General features: G+C 37.5%; 1 protein-coding gene across 1 annotated transcript; it reads left to right on the top strand.

The window, feature by feature from the left end:
* The first annotated feature begins 315 nt into the window (after positions 1–315).
* On the top strand, positions 316–20,296 carry LOC149018686 (protein YIP4a-like). Its single transcript, XM_089152842.1, has 4 exons — positions 316–476; positions 1,049–1,635; positions 19,075–19,149; positions 19,239–20,296. Exons 2-4 carry the CDS (start codon positions 1,135–1,137, stop codon positions 19,497–19,499), a joined length of 837 nt encoding a protein of 278 aa, XP_089008968.1. The 5' UTR covers positions 316–476; positions 1,049–1,134; the 3' UTR covers positions 19,500–20,296.
* Positions 20,297–21,311: the final 1,015 nt, after the last annotated feature.

Genomic DNA, 21,311 nt, shown 5'->3' with positions numbered 1-21,311 from the left:
GAAATGAAAGGGTTTTGTGGAAAAGGGATAGGGGTGGGTCCCATTTTTTACTTTTCCCAACTTTCTCACAAAGTCCCACCAAATATGTGGGGTTTTAAAATAGCATGGGGTGGGAAAGTTGGGCTGCCACATCAGCAGATAAGTTTCCTTGATCTCCCACTTTCCACCCCAAGCAACCAAACAATCTACCATTTTGTGAATTAAAGGAAAAGTAAGAAATCTACAATGTTTTTCAAGAATTTTCCCACCCTACTTTTATTCCAGCAAACGTTGACCTTCAATACTTACCAATTTCTGAAGGATCATTAGAGGTCCGAGCGCTCGACTTTCCTGCATTTCCCCCTTAATTCCCCCCCCCCCGGGTTCGTTCCCGTCGATGTGTTTTGGTGCTGAAAAGAGGAATAACGTATATTACAGGGAGATTCTCTAATTTACATGGCAGTTGCAGAACAAGCTCTGCGTCCGGGTAGACGAAGGTAGCAGCGTACCCTTTTAGTAATCTAGAAAATCTTTCTCTCTACCTCCCCTGTTTAGCGTCAGCTTGGGTATCATTTTTCTGATCTTTATAGCAAGTGTTTGACATTTATCCTCCTGTAAAGCTAATGTATTATTTTGCGCATCTCTCTCTGTCTCTTAATTTCTTGTTTAAATTGCATACCCGATCTACTAAAATATTATTATCTTTTGGATAGTTTTCTGTAACTTTATTTGGTAATAGTTGCATTGGATCTTATTGTTTTGGTTTTCTTTGTTTAATTTTGCTTTATATTTCGCTTAATCTTCAATTCGTTAAAATCTGTTACTCTATCGCTTAAATTGCTGCTCTGGGATCAATTGCTTGTATTGCTTTTGTCGATTTGATCTCGATGATAGTTGCATTGGATCTTATTATTTTAGGGTCTTCTTTTTTCTCCCTTTTTGGTTTCTACTTTGCTTTCATGAGTATAATCTTCAATTCGTCAAAGATCTGTTATTTTCTCTCGCTTAAATTGCTGCGCACTGGGATCATTGCTTGTATTGCTTATGTCGATTTGTTCTGTCGCTGCAGGTTTTGTTAAATCTGTCGGGCTTGGGGTTTTGCTTGGAAATATTCTCTGGTTTTGATTTAATTGGTAGAAGCTTTCGTATGCGAATATGTCACACTCCCATAGTGATACCGTACCACTCCACCCTTCTTCCCAATCTGATATTGATGAGATCGAGAACCTTATCAACGCCAGTGTTCAATCTGGGCCTGCTACAGTGCTTCCTGCGAGACCACCTAGTCCACCCAGAGCCTCTATTCCTGTTTCTTCATCTCCTTTTGTAGCTTCCAATCTTCCTACTCCTCCACAACAGAAGTCTACTAGTATCCCTATTCCTCCTGCCTTGCCTCCTGCCAATAGTCAGTCAAATTCTCATCAAGATGCCTCTGCAACTGGATTTGGTTCACCTCCGAACACGCTAACAGAGCCTGTTTGGGATACCGTCAAGAGAGATCTAGCTCGGATTGTCAGTAATTTGAAGCTTGTGGTGTTTCCTAACCCTTTTCGTGAAGACCCTGGGAAATCACTGCGGGATTGGGATCTTTGGGGACCATTCTTCTTCATTGTGTTCCTAGGTCTTACCTTGTCTTGGTCAGCATCTGTTAAGAAGGTAAGTTTTATAGTCTTTTAAACAATTACCTTCTGCCAGATGGTGGTAATGTCTTGGAATATGCAGAGTACAATCACACCATCCACATTCTGTTTCTTTTTTCAATGATAATTATGACAACCACCTAGGCTTTTTAGGAGGGCATTTTTCCATTGTAGCTTTATTGGCACCTCCAAAGATATCTGTTTGTTATCCATAGTTTGCTATAGTACGGCAGTATATTCGTTCATCAAGATGGAACTTCAAAGCACTTGATGGGGAACATTGTATTGTACGAACTTGAAATGTTTCTTGTCATGGTAGGGCATTTTCTGAGGATTTGTGATATACACTAATCATAGACTGGCTCAATTGGTATGGAACCAGGCATACACTGGCTCAATTGGTATGGAAGCAGGTTTTGTCACTTATTTATGCCAAATATCATTTGCTTAAGATTTTTTTCATATGAAGCAAATAGCTGCTATTTGAATCCAATAACAATAGTTAAAAGATGAAAAATCCAAAAGGATAAAAGGTCAACTCCTCTGTACCTAGTCTAGGAACAAAAATTGGAGTTTTAGCTATAGATAAAAATTTTATTTTCACAAAGGGTGTACCTGGTGTTGAAGGCTTGCTGCAAAAGTAGAGTCCCGGGGTTGTAGTCTTACCCCAAAAATTTTCGGTTTTCACAATAATTAAGTTTTTGGTGGTAGGTGAAGTTTACAATTAATCTAAAAATTCAGTTAATGTCACTATGGTTTTCACTGTAATGTTGACAGCATTCATTCACACCAAATAAGGTGTCACCGGAACATAATTTATTTGTTGTAAATCATATCTAAGCAATCTTGGAGTTGTTAGAAAACTGATTTTGTGCTCTACCTAGTACAAGAGCATTTCTCTAAATTGATCTGTTTAGTAATGGGAAAATTTCTGTCTCTCCTTTGTACTTGCTCTCTATTTATTCTTACTCCGCTCTCTAAAGTTTCACCTGTGATTCCCTAGAAAAGTGAAATTTTACCTCTTCTTCTCCCCTGTGCCCTTTGCTTTTACCTCTTTAATGTATTATGTTGATTTTTTCAACTGTTTTTCGTTAACTTTTCCCTTTTCTCCCTCTTTGTAGGGTTGTTTTTTTATTTTTATTTTTTTTAATTTTTTTATAATTTTGTATACTTTCTCTTTCTTCTTCTTTTATAGAAATTTTTATTTTTTTTCATTCTCCGTCTTTGTTTTTTTTAATAGGAATCTATTAAATGCGATTTATGTATTTTTTCCCCCTTCATCTCTTATCAAAATCCATTGAACATGGATGCATTTCTCTAATTTCTCCCTCTTTTATAAGAATCCATCAAATAAAAAATGAAAGTATAATGCATATTAAAAATAGAAGACTTCTATGAAAGAGGGAAATGAAAAAACAATAAAAAGATAAAGACACATCTAGTCAGTAATCACATTTAATGGATCCTTATAGAAAAACAAGGAGGAAAGTAAAATTGATAAAAAAAAGAAAGAAATTGTTTTAATATAGTAAAGGGACAAAATGATGTAAACCCGATTTTAGCGTTAGGCTTTCTAGGATCGATCTAAAATTGATAGGAAAACCTCAATTAACTAAACCTAAATGGGTTGGGATAATTTTGGGAAAAGGGAAAAGGGAAAAGGGAAAAGGGAAAATTTAGGGTTTTACCAAATTCTCATGGGTTGATCTTGAGAGATAAAATGGGTCATAGGATTGGTAGGAAAAGGAAAGGGATAATTTTGTTTATTTTTGGTAAGGTTTAGGGAAGATTTTGGGATATGGGAAAAGGGTTGGATAAAAAAATTGGTGGATTCTTGGATGGATCTTGGGCCATCTTTCTTTTTTTTCCCCCTTCTTTCTTTCTTTTCTTTTTTTTTTTTTCTTTCTTGCTTGGCTGTTTTCGGATCTGCCAGAAGTCAGCAGAGAAGTGATTGAGAGTGAAAAGTGGGGGAAGGGGGTGCCGCAGGGTAGGAGGGAGGTGGGAGAGGGGTTTGGTGTGTTGTAGGGGGTAGAGGAGGGGTCCTAGGGTGCTGTTGGGGGTGGGATGGGGCTGGGACTTGGGGGGGGGGGGTTGCTGGTACTTACCTGGGTGCTGTTGCAGAAGATGGAGATTGCTGTTTCTTGAAGTTTGGTTGTTGCAATTGAACCTAAAGAGCTAAGAATCCACCGTGGCCCTTCCGAAGAGAACCACCACCTGTTTCCCAATGTAATATTCAATTCTTATTCAATGCGAACTAAAGTTTACAATGAAAGACTTGGCTTATTTATAGCCTTACATCAAAAAGAAAGAACCTGACTCAAATTGGGGGACTCTATTTGGACTCAACTAAAACTTAGGAACCCACTTAACTAGGGTTTCCTTTATAACTTAAGATATCTTGTTTACACCTAAATACCTCAAACTATAGGAAGTCTTCGTGAAATAAAAGACTAACTTATCTATAAGTGTCTTACTTTAAAGAAAGACTCCTAAAGACTCAAGAACTCAACTAATAAATCGTACTAAGACATTTAAACTAAATTGAACTCTGAAAATCAAATTAAAAATTTTGAAATTGAATTCCAGCAACTAATTAGGGATGAAATTGACCAAAATGCCCCTCTGAGGGTTTTGCTAGCCCTAGGTGTGCTACTATGGAGTGGCAGGGGGGCCCTCTTTGGGGTTTCGGCCAGGGGGTGGACCCTTGTTTACATCATAAAAATAGAGGGTAATTTGGTCATTTTAAAATATTAGGGTAAAAGAGGTAAGACTTCACTTTTTTTGGGGGAAATAGAGGTGAAACTTTTGAGTGGGAGTACTGAGGAGAGAGTAAGTACAGGTGAGAGAGAAATTTTCCATTGCTAAGATCATAATTTTTAATAACAGGGTAAATCAATGTGAATTAATTTTACTTGGATATTAAGCAAATCCAAGAAGAATATAAACCAAAGGTATGTTATGATTGCTTCAAATTTCCAATAGCTTGCTTCTTCAGTTTTGTTATCTTCTAGTTTTATGTTGACTTTTCATATCTTGATGTGGCTTAATTTTTTATTTTTGACAATTTTTTCTGAGGTTAATGTTAAGTTTTGATGATTTAATGTGGATCAGTTTTGAATTTGACTTGATGTGGCTGAACATTGAATTCTGATGATAAATGTGCATATTATCTCATACTACATGATGTTAGAAAGGAGAGAAGTAGAAAATTAACACTTAGGCACATTGATCGCCTAAGAGCATAGCACCCTTCCACTACATTAGGCTGCCTTGCCATCTAGGCATACACATACAGTGATGATTCTCCAACCAAACATCTAGTTGTAGTCTATGTTTGCAATGTGGCAGCTTAGTGGACATCAAAGAAGTTCGACATGTTGTCCACCTTCATCTTTACTAAGTTCAGCAAAGTGGACTTCTATGTGCCTAATTTTGAGCTCTACTTTTATTTTCAGATTCTGACAAAAGGTCAAAGGTGGAGCTGAAATAACCACGGTTAAAGTTGATGATGTGGTCAGCCAACCGTGATCCCAAATGGGGAACCTGGAATTCAGTTAGAGAAAGAGATTGGTAAGGGCAACCATCGGGGGAAGTAGAGAGGAAAGAAACTGGATTGGGAGAGGAAGTGAGAGATTCATCTCTGTTTGTTTGCCTGCCCAAGGAAGGGGGGAGGTGGAGGAACTAAAATACTCACCAGCACATCTAGAGTATCTGATGGCTGGGTAGTAAGCTGAGTTGCATCTGGGTGCACTCATCTGTTGGATGCACTTTGGCACTTTGGCACTTTGGTGTGCTGGAAGGATCCAGGTTTGAAAGAGAGACGGAGAAGAGAGGAGAGTGATAGAGTCTTCACTCTGGTGAGGGCCAAATAACCATAACCAAGATATTTGCAAGAGTCAAATCAAATGGGTACACGAAAGGGCTTCAAAATTCAGTTATGGGGTGTATTGGGTAAAAGTGGGATGATATGGGTTATGTGATTTTGGTTGGTTTGGAAGTGTTAGGGTTGCGATGGGGTGTAATGGGTTTTACTATGGGATCACCAAAGATGAAGCACAGGGGTTTCCTTAATTAGAATCCTGGTGTTCTTGTAATATGGGTTGAACTCCTTCAGATGGGGTGATTTTCTTGAGATGTGAAAGATGAAATTACTAATGGGATGGCGATGTAACTTGGGTCAAGTCTAGATGGGTACGTGTAGGTGTTCTCTGTTGAGTTTGGTAGGATCCGGTTAGGAGATATTCAAGTCCTTGACTTTGTAGGGTTTCAATTACTCAAATTCAAGAACTTGCTGTTTTAGGGTTTGGGATGATGGTAATTGACTGTAACTTGATCTGAACTTGGGGCATGATGTATGAGGCTGATGCTTAGAGTTTGAGATAGATCTGATGATCAGATTGACGTTGATCTGAGTTTGAATTTTGGGTGTCATCAGGAATCTGAATATTCGAGAAAGGGGGTTTTGGGTGATCAAGAAACTGAAAAAAAGGGGATGAGTGGACCTGCAGGCTTACCTCACTGTTGTATTAACAAACACTGACTTTCCAGTCGTAACAGGCCATGGATTTTATCCACAAAGAATCCTAACATGTATTTAGGACATAACCTAGAAACAAGAGTTGAAAGCTCGTCTTGAACCGCCATCCGACCAGGTCGAGATTCTTGAGATTGCTTGGAGATCTCAATAGGATGGTGCATCTTTCTTCGGTTTTCAATTGCTTTTTTGAGGGTCAAATGGGTATGGTTTAAGTTGACACTTTAAGGGAAGCTTGTTCTATGATTATTGACCATTTATAAGCCTTCAAATTTGGAGAGGGGGTTGGGGAGGTGGGTACACATACAATTTGCTCCCTTGTTGTGATAATGGCCGAACCCTAATGGTAAACTTGTAATACTGCATATTTTGCACATAGTTTGAAACCTTGAATGGTATGAGACATAGTTAACAAGTAAATTAGGTACTAGTTGACAAAAGAGCAAATTACATGGCACCCACTGTATTTGGGGGGAGACTCTTGACCACCCGCTATTACCCCATAAATTACTTGCCACCCACAGTCAAAATTACAAGTTACCCACAGTTACATTTTCAGTTAAGTGTAGGTGTAAAATGACCAAAATATCCTTACTTGCATTCAACTCATTTAAAATTCAAAATATAAATTACCTAAATGCCCTTTGGGCAATTAAAATTACTTTAATGCCCTTGTGCCTTCACCCTGACTCACCGGCTTGAATCCTTCCCCTTCTTTGACTCCAACAACGACTTCCCTTCTCCGACTTTGTAAATCTTATTGACCTTGATCTTTGAAGCCATGGCGTGCATAAAGGGCGTCAATAGATCGACGGCCCTAGCATTCTCTCGAGACTCACCTTAACTTGCGGCTGGTACCATGGCCAGGGCTGTAGATCTCATTCAATTTGTTTGCTAATCTTGAAATCTTCAAGGGACTAATTCGGACCCCGCCATTACCATAATTAGACCCGCTATTCTTCTTCAGTGGAGGCTTTTGAGGATGAGAAGATTTTGCAGGCGACGCGGGCGTAGGAGGTTTATGTGAATGTTTTTTACTATCCCTCAGCAATGGTTGTTGTTCGGAATTTGTGGATGAACCCGTCAAATTATTGCATGACAAAAGTGGTAGGGAGCACATCAAGCTTCTCTTTTGTCTGTTCCTGGAATTAAGACTAGTGCTTCAACTGAACCGCTAGAAGGATTTCGAGGATGCTTTATCATTGATTCGGTACTCGTCACCATGATTTCCTTCAAGCTCTTTTTCTTGGAATCATCAATATTCACTGTATTCATCTTCGGTAGCGTCGTGGCAGTATTATGAGTACAGGGGAGGGGGAGAGGAGGCGGAGGTGGAGGCAGATATGCACAGAATCTACTGATTTCAGCAATTGAAGGGAAAAAGTGTGAGAACTTTAGATTGAAGGCCATGGAGTGGAAAAGAAAAGCTCGAGAAGTTGCCAAACGTGGTGGGTCGTCGTACATCAATTTTTATTAGCAATTGATTCTAGAGATTTTAAATTGGGAGGAGTTAACATGGATAAGTCGCATTTGTTTTGGAAATGGATGATTTTAGTTACAACTTTGATTTGATTAATCAATAAACTTCATTTTTGCTGACTTCAAGGGTTTCATTGATGTTTGTTGGTTTTTTTGGGAAGCCACCACCACACTCGCCGCCTCTGTGGGAGATGAACGAGAGAGAGGGGGAGGGGTGAGATGAGGTGAGGTGTAGGTAGAAGATGGTTGTGAGAGAATTAAAATGAGGGTAGATTGGTCATTATACCATAATAAGGGCATTTTTGTCATTTTACACCTCCACTTAACTTGTAACTGTGGGTACCATGTAATTTATGAGGTGATAGTGGGTGAAGAGTTTTGCCCCAAATATAGCTGGTGCTGTGTAATTTGCTCTTAACAAAATGATAAGTAAAACATAAATTGAAGTTTGGGAATTTCTAGAACAAGCCAAAACTTAAGCTCAAGTACAAACTTGTCTTGAAGACTCAAATAACAATTTAATATAGCATATTACCAAAGTTTTAAGTTTTGACTTTCTACTATCAATCCAAGAATGACGTAACAACTAACAACTACCAACAAACTGCCTAGTTCGAACTACTAAATACAGAAAACAGTAATACATGAAAGCATACGTCATAGAAAGTTAAGAACACATGTTCCAAACTTGAGTTATGGCCTTTTTATGTAAGATATGTGGTCTTTTTTGTATCTAGTTCAGTTATTGGAATTTCTTAAGATCTATGAGATATTCCAGTTTCATAACTTGCATTATATCTAGTCTCCACCTCACTGAGATTCTCATGGTTTTCTAGATCTCGACGAGATTTTGAACTTTTTGTACCAAGAAGTTGCGACATGTACTTAGCACCCCCAACACCCCCCCCAAAAAAAAAAAAGAAGGTAAAATAAAAGGAAGCTCCAATTTTGATGTCACTCAACAACTCTTAGCCATGAATCACCCAACTATTTGACGTGAACAAGGGTTTACGCCATGGTCAAAACCCTAGGTTGGGGCCCCAAGGCCACTCCAAAGTGGCACACCTAGGGCTGGCTGAACCCTCTAGAAGGAGTATTTTGGTCAATTTTAGCCCTAATTATCTGCTGGAATTAAATTTCAGAATTTTATTTCTTAATTTTCAGCGTCTTGTTTAGTTTCAAGTCTTGTTTGATTTGTGAGTTGAGTTCTTGAGTCCTTAGGAATCCTTTAAGTAGGACTCTTATCAGTTTTTTATTTTAAGAAGAGTTCCTTTCCATTATGTTTTAGTCTTAGTGTCTTAGGAAATCTATTTTCAAGAAGATTATATTAATTGTCTAGTTTAAGTTAAAGTCTTTTAATTGTGTGGCTGAGATTAAATGTGAGGAGTTCCTAAACTATAAAAGATTTTCAAGTAGATCGAAGTCTTTTGGTGTAGGCTATAAGTAACCTAGTCTTTTCACTGTACTCTCAAGTCTAGATGAATGGAATTATTTGAAGAATTCCAGCCAAGAAGGTCTGCAGGGTCCTGTGGAGGGGGACCTTGCAATTATCAAGAGCTCTCTTATCTTCATCAATTCAGTCCTGTGATTCCAACAAAGTCCAGCAACATTCCTCCTAATTCTGCACACAAGAAGTACTAGCAGCCTCCCACACCTTCCCCTAACCCCTGCGCCTCACCTGAACCTTTCCCCGCCGCCCCTTCTACCTTGTGGCATCCCCAACTTCCTCTCTTCCGCAGTCGGCTACCCTCCAATCCCCTCCCTGACTTGCAGCAGATCTGGAACGAGAAAAGAAAGGGAAAAGAAAGAAGAAGAAAGAAGAAGAAAGAAAAAGAAAAGAAAGATTGCCCCAAGATTCATTCAAGAACATCCCCCCCCCCCCCCCCAAAAAAAAAAAAAAAAAAAAAATCCAAACCTTTTCCTACATTCCTGAACTCTTTCCTAAATCCTAACAAAATTAAACTAAATTATCCCCTCCCATTTCCTACCAATCCTAGAGTCAATTTTATCTCTCAAGATCATCCCATAGGAAATTGGTAAAAGCCTTACCTTCTTCCTATCTATCCATATCAATCCTAATTAGTCTCTAAGAGCTTCCCACAACTTCCTTAGAACCCATTGACATTCCATAATACGTTAGACTTATTAGGTGGAAGATTTTGGGCAAATCACCCCTAATTTTTGTGGAGTCAACCTACGAACCCTAAGCCTAAAATCAGATTTCCATCACTAGTCCCACGAATAAGAGAAGAGAAGAACAGCAACAGCTCTTTGAAATCATACTACTATTATAGAAGCACGAACTCATCAAAGATGGCGATAATTTTTCTTCCAAGAATATCCTCAAACATTAATTTAAAAGATACAATTAATTGTGTCCAAAATTGTAATTCTAAACTCTCACTTAATTGTAATTAAATCTCACCATTATTTCTCAAAAAAAAAAAAAATCATTTATTTGATATCTTGTCACAGTTATTTCTCTCCTTCCCATTTTGCAAATAAAATATTAATTACTTGATCTCTTCTCATGATTATTTCTCTCCTTCCCTTTTCTCAAATAAAATATTAATTAATTGGCATCTGCTTTATGTATCTAAAAGAAGAAAATTCCTTGTTATCTTAAATTAGAGGTTTGGATCTCTTATTTTCTCAAAAAACAACGATGTACCTCCAATTAATTATTGATAAATAACACTCTTTATATTTCATTTTTTTTTCTCAACAAAGGAAAGTAGACTAAAATTGCTAATTTACAAGAGAAGTATCACATAAGACATTCCCTTACATTGCAAGCTGAAGAATGTGATTACATCCCCAATCCCTCTTCAACTGTGAAAAGGAAAAACAAGGACAACACACGAAATATTAGAAGAAAAGACTTGAAAAGATAATTTGATGGCTAGCATATTAATAATTAAGGTACACTTAATGGCTTATGTAAAATGTTTCAATGAAAAAGATATAACATGTCCAAGTTTAGTTTAGAATATATGAAATGTAAAAGTGACTTGCATAGCATATACAGTTAGATACCACCACGCGCATTTGCACAGGTAGCCTTATCAGTAGTAAAAAGTCTTAATTCATGTCTAATTTCAACCTCCCACAATGGGGTTATATATAGGGCCATAATCAGCCTTACTAAACAAGTCCTTGGACTAATGGGACTTGATGTAGAATAGGCATAGAATATCTAGCTTAGAATAAAGATCCTCTTTACTAATTAAGCGAGACCAAAAGTCTTAATACCCTGAACTTAAAATGAACCAAAAGTTAAAACCATCAAGCCATTCGAACTGTTGTGGAATTTTTGTACTCAACTCATGCACCCATGTTTTAGGTACATTAAGCTGGCCAATTGTTGATAGAAAAAAGGTTTGCCAATTACTTGGAAACTATGCAATGATGGCTCAATACCTGTATGACCTAACCCCCTATGCCTAGTAAAAAGAAACCAATTTGGTGCTGGATCTGCATCAGAGAGAGCCTTCCTTGACTAACCAAATTTCACTTAAATTCTTATACTCTCTTCATCAACTGGAAATAGAGTTTACAAATTGGACTCTTTTTCTTAGGAATAAGTCTAGTGTTAGCTTCTGTACATGTTTGGCCTTTGGTACCATATGTTTTCTATGTAATATACTACCTACTTTTATGGGCCAAACTATGGATAATTAGGTTGCAGTGTTTAATTAGGTATTTCTATTTTATGTTTTAAATTGAACCGGTTTGGTTGGTTAATTATATGGTTCCTTTATGTGTTACTTCTAGAAAACTCTGTTTTTGCCCGAGGGAAAATTCCTTTTAAGTTGAAATTGACTGTGTTTTGGGTCTATTTCAGTTTCCTAGATTGTTTAACTTGCCTAATAGGTATTTACCCCCCCCCCGGTCCAAAAAAAAAAAAAAACAGGAAAGAGAAAAAACAACTTATCTAATAGGTTAATGATTGGATCAGTATATCCTTTTTAGCGTAGGAGTTTAATCTTTGGGTATTTTATATGAGTTTGTAATTGGGCACCAATATTTAAGTTGAATTGATTGTTAGGATTTTGAGTTTTGTTTATTGCTACCGGTGCGTACAATGGCACTATTGGCATAGGGATGATTTGGAATGGATTCTGATGATGTAAATGGACTGGTGGTAATAAGGTTTTCCAGAAACAAATAAAAATCAGAAGTTGGGTTTAGGGAACTAGAAGGCTAGAACAAATTTTTTGGGATGGGTATTGTAAACAAGCCCAGAATATGTAAACAGTAGCAGGTAGAGAGAAAAAGAAAGAGAGCTTGAGGGAGAAGAAGAGAGAACAATTGGAGAATAGGGCTGCAATAGATTATTTTTTTTCTATCATACCGCCCACCACATATATTTATAATGAACCAAAATAGAATTACACAAGGAATGTGACTACCAACTCTTATCTAATTAAACCTAAAAGTTGGCAAGAAACTTACTTAGACTGGACACTAATAAGTATAGACCTAAAGAAACCATGATAGGGGGACTCCCCCTGTCTTGTTACATCATGTTATTTCATATTCATATCTCATTATCTCTAAAACTACCCCTCAAGTTGGAGTATACACAAAGGAAGCTCTAGTTTGGGTAAATAAGAACAAACTTGTAAGGCAACACCAGTCTTGGATGGTGTAGCAATCAGACACCTACAATCTCAAAGTAAGACTCTGTCTAGTTGTCATAAATCCATGTCTTCACAAGATAGACAATAAAATGCAACACGAACGATGAAATTTGACATCCTTTGATGTATACCTAGTTACAGGGCCAGTAGTAGGATCTTTTCTAAGAATACAGCAGGCACTCTAAGATTGAATACCTTGCTGTTTGGGAACAATATCAAAGGACAGCAGTAGTTTTGGGCTTGTAACCGTGCTGTTCAAGTCTGGAATTTAAGGACAGCAGCTGTGTTATACTTAAGAAACTCAAGGACTTCTGCAGCTAAGTCTGATTAGGTTTCGGATCCTTTGATCCTAGTTCTTGGTGGGTGATGTAACCCCGGGTCTGGTTTAGATTTTCTAAGGCCCTCTTTAATGAGAACCAACACAAAGTTGAGCTCTCAGTACGGTTAGGGTTATTTATGGATGGTTTGGAGAAGAATCTTGAGAAATAGTTGGTTTAACAAAGCTGAATCGGTTGAGTTTGGGTATGTTTTGTGATAGTTAAAACTATGGGATACCCTAGGGGATGGTTTTGGTGAAGAAAAAGGATAATATATTATGGATTTTGGTTTTAGGAAGTAAAGGTAAGGGACTGGATAATTTAAGGTTTGTAGGAAAAGGGATGGGATGCACTAGGATTGATAGGAAAAGGGAGCAAATATCCTAGGGTTAACAAAATTGGTATGGGTAGGTTTAGGGTGTTTAACAAGAGAAGGATGGCATAGATTTGGATAATTTAGGGTTTTGAGATATACAAAATTATCTGGGGAAGGAAAAGAATCCATATTTGGGAAAAGAAGGGGGAGTCGAAGCTTGCGGTCAGGTATGGGGTGAGTTCTTTAACTCCAAGGATATTGGTATTTCTTCTCCTCTTCTTTTTTTCTTTTCTTCCTTTGTCTTTTCTTTTCTTTTCTTTTCTGTAATCTTTTTTTTTTTTTGTAATTCTGCTGCAAGATTTCTGTGAAGGAAAAAAAAATCAAGTAAAGGGGTGGGGGGGGGGGGTTTGGCTGCTGTTGTGAGAAGAGAAGGGAGGTAAGAAAGGGAAAAGAAAGTGGGACAGAGGGAGGAGAGGGGCTGGGGAAGGGGCTGTGATTGTACTTATTGGAAAAGAACTGGCTGCTGTGAATTACTTGAATGCTAAATTAGGAGGAAGATTGCTGGACTTGCTGGAGTCGCAAGACTGAACTGATAAAGATAAGAGATCTCTGGATAACCAGAAGGTCCCCCTCAAAAGGAACCTGCTGCACCTTCTTGGTTTCAATTCTGCAAATGACTTTGTTAATCTAGACTTGAGACTTACAATGAATGACTAGGCTATTTATAGCCTACAAGTGGAGGGAAAAGACTTGGACTCTAGTAAAGAAACCTAATTGGACTCAACTAGGGATTCGTTTATACGTTAGGGGACCCTTACAAATAAATAACAGGCACATAAATAAAAGAACTTAGAATAAAAAACCTAATTATCCCTAAAGACTCCTGCTCAAAAGAAAGAATCTCTATGATACAGGAAGCTCAACTACTAACCCAATTTAAGAATTCAAAACATAATTAGACTCAGAAAATAATAACAAAATTTCTGAATAAAATAACATCTAAGTAGGGCTGAAAATTACCAAATTGCCCCTATGGGGGTTCAGCTAGCCTTGGGTGCGCCCTCTTGTTTGGGGCTTGGGGCCTAAAGCCGGGCTTCAACAAGGGGATTGACCCCTGTTCACATTAGTGCTCCCCTTCTTGAAAGCATTCATTCCTAATGAATGTGCTGATCAAACGCCTCTGGTTTGATTCTTTGGAAATCTCTTGTGTGGACTCATCCTTGCATCTTGCAGTGGGTAGGAATTAGGAGGTGTGTTGCTGCTTGTACTATTCCAAGACACAATTTTGGTTTAGTAGGTGGGATGGAGTCTTCAATCCTACGGCCCTGTTTTTCAAGGAGGAAAGATAAATCGAATGGGCAGGCTCTTGGAGTCTTTCCTTGTCACTACCTCTATCAGTATCATAGCTTTAGCTTTGAGGACATCGTGTTTTGCATGGATTAGGGGCTGGTGTGGCCCTGATGTGTGTGGGCAATATTATTTTCCCTTTTTGTATTAAGGGCATAGAGAACCTCCAATGGAGTTGGTATCTCATCGATGGGATCTTCTAGGGCTGCCTCTTGTGGTGGCCATGGGGCCTCTGTGTCAAGAGGTGGTTGGTGAATGTTGGGAACAACAACTCCCCTTCTTTTATGAGACTCTCTTGCTAAGTGATCTTCCACTCCTAGGGTATTTTTGTTGATCTTTTCTGGCACCTTCTCTGGAGGAAGCTTCTGATTTGGTGGAGATGACCTTCTGTCTGTCTGAGAGTATTCGTCCTGACTTGTGTAGTCACTTAGGGTACTGTCCTCTACTTGCAAAACTTCTTGGGATGGAAGGGGCTTAACTTCAGGTTGAGCTGCTAGAGTGCATCCTTCAATTTCCTTTGGTGGAGCTAGGCTTCGGTTGCTTTCTTGAGTTGGTCCTTTGGATTTTGGAACCACCAACTGTTGTGCTTTGGTACTGCGATCTTTAAGATCTTTGGTGGAGACAACTAGAAGTTGCCACTGGGTGTTAGGTTGTTCCAGGATTGAATTGTGAACCTTTCTTTTCTTGACTTCATCTTTGAGATTCAGGGGGAGGAATACTAGGATTCTCCCTTTGCGTTTAGGTTTACAAATATTTTCCCACCTATGAATTGTTGCATCACTATCATAAAGCCAAGGTCTACCCAAAATGACATCTGTTACTTTAAGGGGAACTACATTGCACGCAACTTCTAAATAATAATGAAGACTAATGGGTACCCAACATTGGAAATTTATCTCAAGAATAACGTTGTTGAGAAGTCTCTCTTGATATGGATTGGGTTGGTATTCCACTGGAAGTTTGGACATTTGGATAGAAAACTCAGACATAGCACTGCACCATTATCAACAATAGCGCTGGCTGTGATTTTTCCAACCTTCAGTTGAGTGTTGAACAAACTGCTGCTCCTTCATCCCTTTGTCTTTAGCTTCGAATACAAGAATCTTGGAAAGAAAATTCATTGATGGGCTATACTTGAACTAACCTTTTATACCGGGACTGTTTGCTAAACCTTCCACGACTCTTCGGCTTCTGGTTCACCTAGATCTGACTTCTGGTCGACTTCCTATGACTAGTTCTTGTTGGTTCTCCTGATCCCACTGATGTAACCCAGGTCTGGGTTAGATCTTCCAGGACCCTCTTTAATAAGAACCAAAAAATAATGTGCTCTCAATACAGTCAGGTTATTTATGGGATGGTCTGGAGAAGAGTATTGAGTAATAGTTGGTTTAACAAAGCTGAATATGGGCGCCGATGCGATGCGTCACTTACAGGGGATGCCCTAGTTAACCCTTGCCTACTTATCATTACACCCGGGCCATAGTGTAGCGCCTCGCTTCTTTTTTGGGGGATGCCCTAGCATAGCGTTTATTATATAAGGTCGAATCTATGAAAAAGGGTTAGCAAGATTTTTTTCTAGTGTCGGCTGCAGACCTGACACACCAACCCTCCTGCTTTACTCGGGCTTGGGACCGGCAGCAAAACACTAGCGGAGTTCAACTTCCAAAAGGAAGCCTACTTGAAATTGGATTCCAACTGGGACTCCTACTTAGACAAGGACTCTAACTACTAATCCTATTGAAAACAGAGAGTAAATATAGGAACATTAAATTATTCTAGAACTTATTGGACCCTTTTGTTCTTCAAATGTGTGTGGAAATGGCCAAATTGCCCTTCTGAGGATTCAGCCAGTTCCTTGGTGCGCTAGTTGGGCCTGGTTTTCGGTTTAGGTTTTGTTGGACCATATGCTTGCTGGGTCTGATTCCATCCCCCTTCCCAGTGAAGGTCACAATTCAAAAAATGCAGCACTAGATAGCAACATAAAAGTCCATAAAATGTAGCACGTAATGGCTACATAAAATTCCACCAAGTGTAGCACCTAACGGCTACGAATAAGTCCAAAAAATTGCAGCTCCAACGCCTACATAGATTATCTCATAAAAGTGAATCTCTCAGGGCTACAAAAGAACTTTCATAGTATTTAGCTCCCATGGCTACACAAAAATTTCATAAAAGTGCAGCTCTAGTCTTAATTTTGTAATTGGGGTTCATTTTGAGTTTGATCTATTTTATAGTCTTGATTAATGTTGACGGAATCATAGTATAATTATAGCTCGGATTTTCTTTCCGAGTCTTAGAGTCCAAGTTCTACTTGAGTTCCAGAGTTGGAATAGGATTATTTTGATTCTTTTTAGTTATACCATTTAATGGTGCAATTGGAGGAATGGAATAGAAAATAATAAATTAGAACTTTGGAGCTTTTGATGTGGTTTGCTCCTTGTGCTTTGTGATTATGTTATGAATGTTTATGACAGCTCAATGTGGAGAAACCTTTTACTCCTCAACATGATTTAGAAAGACATGTCTTTTGAGTCACCCTCACCCTCAACGACTGCCTAAGTTCAACATATTTTATGGGTATTCTTGAAGTCTTGCTAAATCCACGTGAACCTTGTCAGTTATTAGTTGGCTGTTTTTAATGCTTAGTTTTGGTGACAAAAGGTACTTCAAACATACTCCAAATTTTGGTGAAAATCACCAAAATTTTGGATTTTTACCAACCAATACAAAACATTGGGGTCGAAATATTCTTCCCAGGCTTTCACCCGTCTCGGTTGAAATTTTGACTAATCTCGACCATGTCGATTGTTTCAACCATTTCAGTCCATCTCCACCCCCCCCCCTCCTTCAAATTACTATGTAGATCTCTTCTTGGTACCACCCCTCCAGTTTCGTGAATTGTGACCTAAGATCCAAGTATCCAACTTTTTGGCTTCAAACCCTTGTTTCTCCCTCAAATCCCTAAACTCCTTTAGTCCTTTGTCAACATTCACTTTGTTAGATTGCTGGGAATTACACACACCTTGAAGTTAGGCAAGTGTATTCATCCCAAAATTCTGATTTCTTGTCCAAAAATGTTTGTTTATTTTCAAATCAATATAAGTGGCATAATCTATGTATATTTTTTGTTTAACCCTTTTTTTTTTTTGGGGGTGTATGTGGACTGCTAGTATTTGTTTTTATAATTTTTTTGTTTCAAAAATTGATTTCCTTATAATGTGTTTTGAAAGAAAATTTGTATTTATACATGATAAATGACATTCAATCTAATATATGTGAGACACCATCATCTACTTTGTGATGGTTTATTCTTCTGTAGTTAAAATAATTTATTTAACTTATTTGAAATCTATTAAATATTTTTTGTGACGATTTAAAAAATGATAAAAATACCAATTATTTTCTGTTTTATACTTAAAAATTAGTGGAATATTAGTACAAATATGTTTGTGTTTGTTAGTGAGGTTTGTGATGATGATGTTTATGTTTTTCTTAATTGAAGTAATTTTGTTGCAATTTGCAACTCTTTGTATTTGTCGAAACAAGTGAGTATTTTTTTTGGTTTTTAATGCAAACTACCTCTTCAATTATGTTACTTATGCTTTAAATAGGGTGTATGCAAAAACCCAAGTTTAAAACCCATCAAAACAGGGGTGAAACACCCATTGAGATGTCTTAGAAAATTTCCCAGGTTCCACTGAGGTGGTCGAATTTTCAAGCCCAACTTGGTTTTGGATCTTGCTTCAACGTTAGTTTAGGCTCTCTTTTGTACAATTTAACTTCATGATTATTTAACCTATAAATAAAAATTGATGTATTTGTTATGATTATGATTTACAACCCCGTTTCTCATTAAAATTTAAGCATAAATTCATAAATAGTTCTAGGGCTGCTGTTAACTTTTGTTTATGTGGGTACCATTAATGAACATTTGCAGAATACCTACTCTAGTAGGGGTAAAATGCTAAAACCACCAAAAATTAGAAAAAAAAATATTTGTTCTCTCTCTCTCTTTGCAGCCTCCACGGGAATATTTAAAGTAGGTCAGACCAAAAAAAGCGAACTGAAACCAAAAGCAAGGCCATACATATATATGCTGGGTAAACCAAAACCAATCCAAAGCCATACTGATGATACATAATATACTATTCATTCAACTATACCAAACCTATTTCTTGTTATATAATATATTATATTTAGTATTAACTGAACAAATATTGTTTATCACTCATAACCTATTAATAATGGATTATTCATTAAGAGGTCATAATTATAATTATGAATTATGCCAAAGAGAGCCTTACGATTTGCTGCATGGTATGAGCCCTGAAAATGATAGTACTTTGTTTGTATCTGAAAATGATAGTACTTTGTGTGCATCTATCTGGTGACTTTTTCTTTTTTTTGTTGCTAAAAGGGTTATTTGTATTAAAAAAGGAAAAGCACAAAATTAGTCATACAAAAAGGAACCAAACCTCATCCCCGCAACGTCAGTTGCCCCAAATACACCCAACCTCACAGGTTCCTACTTACAGATAAGCAAGAGAAAAAGAAACTAGAATATGCACCGAGAGCTACTAGATACCTCAAGATCCAGTTCACTCTTTATAGATACTGTCCAGGGCGAATTAATTTCTGAATTTCCAAATCTGGCAGCCTTATTTGCCAAGAAATCAGCAGCCTTATCAACTAAAAACCCGTTTCATTGTTGAAAATGATATTGCATTTAGAATTACTTTATGTGATTATGTATATATGTATATTTTTTCCATGATATGTTATTTTCTGATGTTTTTCCTTCTTTGGGTTCTCTTTGCAGTCTGAAGTTTTTGCAGTTGCATTTGCGCTTCTCGCTGCTGGTGCTGTAATTCTGACGCTGAATGTTTTGCTCTTGGTAAGCACGTGTGTGTGTGTTCGTGTGCTCACCCATATGTGCATGTTTTGAATTTGCAGATGTCTTACGTTTTGTATTGTATGTTTCAGGGTGGGCACATCATCTTCTTCCAGAGTCTTAGCCTTCTTGGTTACTGCCTGTTCCCTCTTGATGTTGGAGCCTTGATCTGCCTGTTGCAGGACAATGTGATATTGAAGGTGGTTGTGGTTTGTGTAACATTGGCATGGAGCTCCTGGGCAGCATATCCATTTATGAGTTCTGCTGTCAATCCCAGGAGAAAAGCCCTTGCTCTTTATCCAGTGTTCCTTATGTATATTTCTGTTGGTTTTCTGATAATTGCCATCAACTAAGGCATCAAGTGTGGGTAGTGATCATATGCAGCAAGTATTGGTTGGCATTTGACATAGTTATTTTGCATCTATTGTGTGATTTCCTGATCTTTTTCCAAATTTTGGTTTACTTAATGTAGGGAGATAAAAAATTGTCTTACATTAGTTGTACCCTATGGTTTACGACAGCTTAGTGACAAGATTCAAGTTTTTTTTTTTTTTTTTCTCGCCCCCACCTTTAAACAAACCGGGTTCATAGGAGATGCATAGGGCATATGCCCGCTCACCTTGCGTTTTCGAGAGGCTAAAATTTGTGAATGAATCGAATAATATTCTATAAATGCCTAGTCACTCTAATGGAAATTATATATTCAATTAATCTGTTGGAACCAAATATGAATCCAACTCACGGGACTGGGAAATACAGGTACATTTATAAATAGGACCAGTAATAGAAGTCAAATTCTGATTTCAGGTACATGATTGTGCTTTTTTCACTGCCCTTGGACATATATTTAGTAGAATCAGGTTTATCTATAAGCAATGAGAGTTTGAGGGTGAGATTAGAGGTAGTTACTGTTGGGTTTTGTAGGCTTAACTAACATTGGTCCCTTTATCTGGGCCCATATTCATTCAGGGTATTACTTATTTTTACTATTGTGGGAGTGGTTAAAGGTTAGGGTTTTATATTATAAATAACTTATTGGGTCCCCGTAGCCGTCACACACAATATTTGGTTTGAGATTGTTTCCACAAACACTTAAACAAAGGATTCCAAAAGGTGAAAGGCTACGGAAGATTTTAGGATAACAAAAGAAGGATATACAACAAGAACGCACTACAGGTATTTATTTCTACGCTTCCGTAATTATATTCATAACTATAATTTGATTATTATAGAAACCATATAGATCTTGGAGGATCCAACAATTGGTATAGAGAACTTGAAAACTATTATATCTCTCTAAGTTCTGAGTGGCTTGAAAAACTAATTGCTGTTAGATTATCCTATGGTTATGCTGGAATTGGAAGATTGAGTATGCAGTTTTCAAGATAATTGGTGTACCATGTCTTTGTGGATGGCGTATAAAGTGATCATTAAAGTGGCAATAAGTTTTTAGAGGTAATTAATCACATTTTGACTTTAAACACTAATTGCTGTTTATCCATCTTTTCTTTATGATGGATTCAAGAAGATCATGTTGGAAGGAATTCTTAAGAGTGTTGATTGGATTGGATTTACCTCTTAGTTAATGATCGTTAGTTCATTTTAGTTTCAATTTTTATATGGTTTAATGGTCTTTAAATAAGGATAAAATCATTGAATTTATTATTATTCTAAAATCGTTGATTTTTATATGGTTTAATCGTTGAATTAATTCTGTAATTTTCATCTGGTTTTTGATATTTGAATAAGAACTAGATCATTGATTTTACTAGTTCATCAGGATGTATTGAGAATCAGAAGACATGGTTTTAAGTGGATTTATGATGAGAATAAGTGTGGAACAATGTTTCTTCTAAATATATTAAATTTAATATGTTGGTTCCCCTCTTTGTTACTAAGGTTTGATGTGTGTGAGGCGTCATTGCTTTGTGGGATATGAGATGGTTTCGTGTACGTTACTCGAGTATGTGGCTTCCCAATTTTGTAACTTCTCATTTTCTGAGGCTTACACTCTATTGGCATTACAATTTGTTTTTCAGTATTATTGCCTTCCAAATGTGCATTATGAGTGCTTTGATGAATATCTAGATCCCATAATTGCATCCTGATCGTCCAAAATCTGCTCAGCCCTTGGATCTCCACGTGATGTCCTGCAAAACAAAAGC

This window comes from Hakea prostrata, chromosome 4 (genome assembly GCF_041222555.1).
Source record: "Hakea prostrata isolate BN-2017 chromosome 4, UWA_Hpros_2, whole genome shotgun sequence".
Lineage (NCBI taxonomy): Eukaryota > Viridiplantae > Streptophyta > Magnoliopsida > Proteales > Proteaceae > Hakea > Hakea prostrata.
The sequence above is the reverse complement of the archived record's forward strand: the minus strand, read 5'-3'. Positions and strand labels throughout refer to the sequence as shown.